We start from the raw sequence: 7,500 nt of genomic DNA, 5'->3' as shown, positions 1-7,500 counted from the left end.
GTCCTAAGCATGAAATAATTCCTTATCACTAGGTGGCAGCAGGTAGCGAATTGCATTGACGTATCTTCAGTAGCCCTAACAAAAAACGTCCATCAGCTGCTAGTCAAAACAAACCTCCTGGCGTGACTGATAGTGAACTTTGCTAGCGCTGTTTCTTCATTATTAGGTCAGAAAACCAAAATCCTACCCTGAAACAGATTTGTGTTTTGCTTACAACCTTACTGAAAAGTTAAACGAGTGAGGTGGTGGCATGATTGAGCACACAACGTAGTTTGTTGGTCCGCGTGCTTTCTAGTCGAGTGTGAGGATGCTACTTGGGATGCCGAGACCCTTCAAGCCAGACTATCCAACTGCTGGTAAACATAATTAGCCCGATTTTAGGGAAAGGGGAAAGCGATTACCTCCTGTTAACTTGCGGGGAAACTTGCACCTTTGTCACAAACACCCCAGGCACAATTTCCCATCAGTTTTTAATAATATGACCGTAATATCTTGCATTTGAAAACATGACATTTCCGCTTTGAGTTCACAGAGCGCTGTCAAACTGCCCGACTTCTTCTGCTGACCGACCTCGTCCTTTTGCAGCGCTATGATTGTGGTCAAACAGCATTTTAGGGCGGGCCTTAGCCAAAGGTGAAAGACGCATATTTTTCACATTAAGATTAAGTGAGTAAAATATACAGAGATTGATATTTGTACATATGCATCTTCAGTGAAATATTTCCCAAATGTTGCTACTGTCAGAACAAGCTTTATTTTCTGCATTCCTGCTAATAGAATGCTTTTGGACAGAATAACAATTTGTAAATTGTAGGCCTACTTTGAAGTTTATAGCTTCTTTAAGAAGTGAACATTAAGTGCACTTTTTATTTGAAAGAGGAAATGTAAAATATGACTAAAAAATACAGTTTTGTGTTTATTTGATTGCTATTGAAGACACTTTGTAGCCGCCTATATTAACAATATAGTCATTATTATCAGATAATTTGTTTTCATTATTTCAGCATTTTTGGTTGGTTTTGTGCTGCGAGATTTTTTGAAGGGGAAAAGTGTGCCTTGGCACAAAAAAGGTTGGGAAACACTGGCCTAGCAGCCAGACAACTGGGAAGCGTCCTTGTTTTCTCTATGGGGACAGGGCATCTGCAAAGCACAAGGCCACAAGCAAAAGGATGGGAGGTAATAGTTTGAACAGGAAACAGGAACGAGTTGGAGATGGTGTGTCTGTTTGTGTATGTGAGTATTGCTTACCTCCTTCATCAATGTTTCCGAACCCAGTGACCCAGCTCAAGGTGCCGTTGCTGAAGACACTGCCGGTGGCAGCCAGGCAGACGGGGCTGATGTAGTCGGTAAAGGCCACTGAGGAGCTGAGCTGCAACAGAGCGATGTCGTTGCCAGTGGAAACACTGGTATAGTCGGGGTGTAGAATGATCTGACTCACTGTGAAGGTCTGGCTGTTGGAGTTGCTGCCATCAAGGTTCTCCAGTCCCAGATGTACAGTCCAAATGCTGGTATCAGTACTGTAACCATGACAGTAGAACACAGAGAAACATCAATGTGAAGTAGAGTTGCTTCCATGACAACGGAACATAGAGAAACAAAGGGGAGTCAGAACTGAAATCATTAGAACAGAACAGAACATTTTAGGCCAATCAAAAATGGTTAGTTAAACTATAGGCCTACTGTACCTGTCAAAGCAGTGTGCTGCTGAGAGGATCCACTGTTTGCTGATGAGGGATCCGCCACAGAAATGGCCGCCATTGCGCTGGAGACTGGCCTGCCATGGCCAACTACCTGCTGGGGCATCCTGGCCACCCACTATCCTGCTGTTCAGAGGAGGACGCCCACACACCCCTTACGGAACAAAAATATATAGGCCTAAGAATTTTTTTGATAGAAAAGGAAATACATTCCAATATATCGGAGACTAACATCACTTACACCACTGACATATTTTTAAAGAAAGTTGGCTAGAGGCAATAATATATGAATTTAGGGCACAAGTGTGTGTGTGTGTGTGTGTGCGTGCGTGCGTGCGTGCGTGCGTGCGTGCGTGCGTGCGTATGTGTGGGTGGGTGGGTGTACTCACCATCCAATTGCCCTCGGGTTCCTGAGAGAGAGAGAGAGGGATAGAGAGAGAGAGATATCATTCATCCTGCCATTCATTTTACTGCGCGCGCGCACACACACACACACACACACACACACACACACACACACACACACACACACACACACACACACACACACACACACACACACACACACACACACTGTAATGAGAACCCAATTCTGTGCCCCCTCTTTCCCTGGGCCCGGGACAACTGTCCCCTTTGTCCCTCTCTGTCGACTTCCCTGCACACACACATTGTTTATTATGTAGGCGTGTCCTACATACTCTACAGAGCTATTCTCCGAAATATACAGCTCTTCTTTACAAAACACAGCCAGTTTACCTGACTTCCTGATAGTCCTTATTTGAACCGATACTTAACATGAACAGGTACCTTGCACCTGACTTCCCCATACTTCTTACAGGTGAACTGCCATATGATAACATGTTTGTTTCATAGGATGATGCTTATTGATCATTTTCATGTGAAAGGTGGCCTGGATTTGTGTGTTAGGGTGTATCATAGCCCTCTATTCTCATGAGTTACACATCAAACACTATAAAATCGCCTATGGTGTTGGGCAGTAATGCATTACAAAAGTAATTAATAACCGTATTGCATTAGTTTTTGCTGTAATGCAGTAATGTAAGGCATTACAGGGCAAAAATATGTAATATTTACTTAGATATAATGCTCAATTACTTGTTACAATGCATTACAATAACCTGAAATTTAGTGGTATCCAGTGTGGTGAGTCAGAAAGAAGCTTTTCCTGAACCTGGTAGTTTTTAGTCTTTATGCTGCCAAAAACACCTCCTGGATGGGAGGTGAAAAAGTCATGACTCATGAGCTTGATTTACACTAATAAATTGCCAGATCCATATTTTGGCCTACAATTCTTTTGGCGAAAGTAACTAAAGTAATGCAAATTAGTGTTGTGCCTTACATTTTAAATATAGTAATAGTAATGTAGTGTAAGAGATTATTTTGAAAAGACAGTAACATGTAATCAGTAACACATTATAGTTTTTGAGTAACTTGCCCACTGTTTTACTGCACAATAATGGCAATATATTTTGTTGCTTTGGTGTAGATAATGAAATGTGATTTAATTTGTTACAAAACATATGTGCTGGGGGGGGATGCTTGCTTCCTACAGTATCCCTTAAAATATGTCAGAATTCCAAACAAAGATCGTATGTACCTATATGTTACACGCATCCGATATAGGCTTGACCAGTTACAGAGAATTAATGGTCACCCCATCAGCCAATTAGAGAAGCGAAATATGTTGCAAAGGCACTTAAATAACACTCCACACTCCCCATGAGCAGCCCAGCCCTGCCTTGGAGCCTGGTGGGAGGAGTGAGCTCAGCTCTGGTTTGACGTTGCCTTGACCAATCATAGACAGCTGCAACTTATGTGATTATATACCCACCGGACCCCATTGATCACACCGCCAGACCCCACATTGCAGGGACTCTAACCATTTACCTGTTGCCCTAGCGTCTTGCAAGACACCCATACTGTACCCTCACTGTCTTGAGTAAGGCACCTAATCCCTTAGATAACACATCTAACCTCCTTGGTGGAGGGAATTAGTCAAGAGGCCTTTGGTTGTTCTGAGACAGTCACGGCAGCTTGTAGCAAGAACAGCCAGTTTTCCACGATGGCCTGTTCTGCCAGCTGTCACTCTAATTTGACGCAACGTTAGAGATGGCCTACACGTGTCTTGAATGAAAGCAAATGCATGATTTAGTTTCCAATTAACCACATACTTAAAGAAATAAGAAACATGGTCACGAGAACACAATAAAGCCTGTTCTGCCAGCTGTCACTCTAATTTAAAGATTGCCTACACATAGTGTGTAATTATGCTTGTGTTAATACAGTATGATGTGTGTCATGAAAAGCAATGTACTCTACAGTCTACCCACCATAAAAAAGTAGACTACACCACTGCAACAAACATTAGTCTATATGGATATGATCAGATGTAAAATTAACTCCAGGGTTCAACCATGTTTTTGTTTTTGAACTCCATGAAGGGTGAGGCAGAAAGACAGACTGTGGACGAGAGTAAGGAAGGGAGTCCAGATTCAGTGGAGGTCCAGCAGGGAGACAGAGGTGAATGGTGCATAAATGTGCAGTGGCAGACATGGGGGGCGGAGGGGCTCCTGACAGATTGTGGGTGGAGGGGGAGATGGGAAAGGTGAAAGAGGGGCAGGGGAGTTCACCATCCTGATGGCCTGGTTTATGAAGATATTGGTGAGTCTTCTGTAGAATGTTTCCATGATGATGAGTTGCAAACCACTTGACCTCTGCCGCGATGCAACGATGCATGTTACCTACCACTGTGTATTCTTTGTAATGTAGCACATTTTAGCTGGTGTAGTTTAGCTTGGGAGGTAGCATTACCAAATTAAATAATGAAAACTATTTTGAAATAGAATAGAAATGTTGGTGTTTCCCCAAAGTATGATGCTCTTAAAATAATGACTTGATTGACATTTTTCAGTGCACCTGCTAAGGCTTTTGTCTGTCTTTCGATAAATATTCTAGACCCAATGTAAGCCTTGAGTTAAGATAAATGCCCTCCATTAGTTATGGTTTATTTTGTTTTTTCTTTAGTTATTCAATTTGTTCAATTATTTATTTTATTTTACTACACATGTCCTGCCACTGCTGCTGCCCCCCTAACACTAATTACCCAATGGTAACATTAATTGACAAGTTAATTGACCAATCAAACAGCGTTAATAGGTCAGCTTGACCAAAGCATTGCGGTGAGAGGTGAGGTGGCTGTCTGGCCAGTGGGAGACTCACCCTGCAGCAGGAGACCAACCACCACCCCGAGACACAGCCAGCTGCTTGGAACCCTCATCTCCCAGGAAGGTTGCTACCAGCAACGAAGACTCTCCTCTTCAGTTATCTTTAGCAACAGAATAGTCCTCTTTTCTTTTTGTCGCAGTTTTTTTCTCAAGGTTGTATGTTTTTTACCTAAATAATTCAGTTGGCTCAACTTCTAGAGGTATCTTGGATATGTCTCATTTTCTATCTTCCCTTTAGTCTACGAGTGTGTTTCTCCGTCTGTCTCTGTCACACTCTGTCTCTCTCAGTATGACAATGATGACACTTATCCCTTTTGCACCTGTCTCGTGCCTCTTCAAGCTATCTCTGCATCTATATGGGTGTGTTTATGCCTCTGTGTGTGTGTGTGTGTGTGTGTGTGTGTGTGTGTGTGTGTGTGTGTGTGTGTGTGTGTGTGTGTGTGTGTGTGTGTGTGTGTGTGTGTGTGTGTGTGTGTGTGTGTGTGTGTGTGTGTGTGTGTGTGTGTGTGTGTGTGTGTATGTGTGTGTGTGTTGCATACCTCAGCATACCTGTCTGTTGTGAGTGACATTGTCACCGTCATGCACGCCTACCTGTACCTTCACATGCACACACACACACACGCACACGCACACACACATGCACACGCACACAAACCAGTTCGTTTTCACAGTGCTGTGTAGAAAAAACCCTGCAATCCTGTCCTTGGTTTATTTTTTTGTTTGTTTATTTTTTCAATGGACTCCTCATTGAACACCAGCTCCACATCCATCACACACACACACACACACACACACACACACACACACACACACACACACACACACACACACACACACACACCGTCTCCACGCTGTCTGTTCTGCTGCTGCGTCTTCCAGACACTTTACAGTAGTCAAGAGTCAAGACACACACACACACACAGACACAGACACAGACACAGACACAGACACACACACACACACACACACATACACACACACACACACACACACACACACACACACACACACACACACACACACACACACACACACACACACACACACACACACACACACACTAAATGAGGAAGCAATTCATTTTACACCCAATGAGGTTTTCCATGCTACAGAACAACTAGCTGATAAGAAATCACTGATAATCACTGGTAATATCACTACTGAGCATCTTAAATTAGCCAGCCCTCATGAAAGTCTTACACTTATTATTTATACTCCACAGGCAGCCGATATGGGACCACAAGAACTCTATGATCTATCAGCTCTGCTCAACACTCCAAAGGATAAACAACTGACTGTTTTGTGAAGTCTGACACTATTTTGGGGGACATGTTATTTCAAATTATATAGATCTCCTTCAGCCTTTAACTCATAATAAAATATTCAGAAATGGACAACAAATAAATGACTAAATTGCCTAATGTGTTGAGGTTGATTTGTAATGTGTTCTTTGTAATGTATTGACAGTCGACTGTACGACTGGGTCTACATTTTAGAACAGATTGTTGTGCATTGTATGATTGTTGTGTCATTGTCTACTGATTTTTTGTCACTCACATGGAACAAAATGAAAAAAACTTGATGAGCATTGTTCACGTTTGTGGAATTAAAGTTCATGTTATATTTGGTTTAAACAGAGGGGTGGTAGCCTAGTGCATTAGTGTAAACCAGCAATCAATAAGCCAACCAATATTTTTTTTGGCTCTAAAATGGGAAAACATAAAACTTTTAATTTTGAAATCAAAAACTTAGAATTGTGTCCTCAGTACATTGAATGTTTTGGGGAGGGTGGCCCTTTCACATGACTTTGTCCTGGTCCCAGTCAAAGCTGTCAGTGGCCCTGCACACACACACACGCACGCACGCACGCACGCACGCACGCACGCACGCACGCACGCACGCACGCACGCACGCACGCACGCACGCACGCACGCACGCACGCACACACACACACACGCACACACGCACACACACACACACACACACACATTGTGTCCTCAGTACATTGAATGTATTGAGTGGGGTGGACCTTTCACATGACTTTGTCCTGGGCCCCGTCAAAGCTGTCAGTGGCCCTGCACACACACACACACACACACACACACACACACACACACACACACACACACACACACACACACACACACACACACACACACACACACACACACACACACACACACACACACACACACACACACACACACACACACACACACACACACACACAGGTGACAACTGGGCCTACCTGTTTCTAAGTCTGTTTGGGCTGTTTGGACTGTTTTGGGGTGTGGTGGTCAAGTCAAATCAAGTCAAGTTTTATGGTCAATTTCTTTACATGCGCTGATCATACAAATACTTTGAAATTATGTTTCTTACTTTCCCATGGAGACATAGACATACTTTAGGTATGGACATAGAGAGTATACATAGACAGTACACACACAGACATTTGAAGTGAAAGACTGAAAACAGAAGACATGTACAGAACAAAAAGAGGTCAGGTGTGTGTGTGTGTGTGTAAAACAAGATAATTGTCTCAATGGCAACGTTTACAT

At 43.0% G+C, this 7,500-nt stretch overlaps 1 protein-coding gene across 9 annotated transcripts in view; it reads right to left on the bottom strand.

Moving 5' to 3' along the window:
- The window catches only part of LOC134455952 (uncharacterized), a 68,286-nt gene extending 63,056 nt beyond the window's left edge, over positions 1-5,230 (bottom strand). For all 9 annotated transcript variants that reach the window (XM_063207391.1, XM_063207366.1, XM_063207373.1 and 6 more), the window contains exons 1-4: positions 4,938-5,230; positions 2,087-2,107; positions 1,686-1,851; positions 1,249-1,517 (exon numbers count right to left, since the gene is read on the bottom strand). In XM_063207391.1, the coding sequence (XP_063063461.1) occupies positions 1,249-1,517; positions 1,686-1,851; positions 2,087-2,107; positions 4,938-4,995 (514 nt within the window). In that variant the 5' untranslated portion in view covers positions 4,996-5,230. The remainder of the gene's footprint in view (positions 1-1,248; positions 1,518-1,685; positions 1,852-2,086; positions 2,108-4,937) is intronic.
- Between the last annotated feature and the right edge of the window lie 2,270 nt (positions 5,231-7,500).

Source organism: Engraulis encrasicolus, chromosome 1 (assembly GCF_034702125.1).
Source record: "Engraulis encrasicolus isolate BLACKSEA-1 chromosome 1, IST_EnEncr_1.0, whole genome shotgun sequence".
Taxonomy (NCBI): Eukaryota; Metazoa; Chordata; class Actinopteri; order Clupeiformes; family Engraulidae; genus Engraulis; species Engraulis encrasicolus.
Note: the sequence above shows the minus strand (reverse complement) of the source record. Positions and strands in the feature narration are given on the sequence as shown.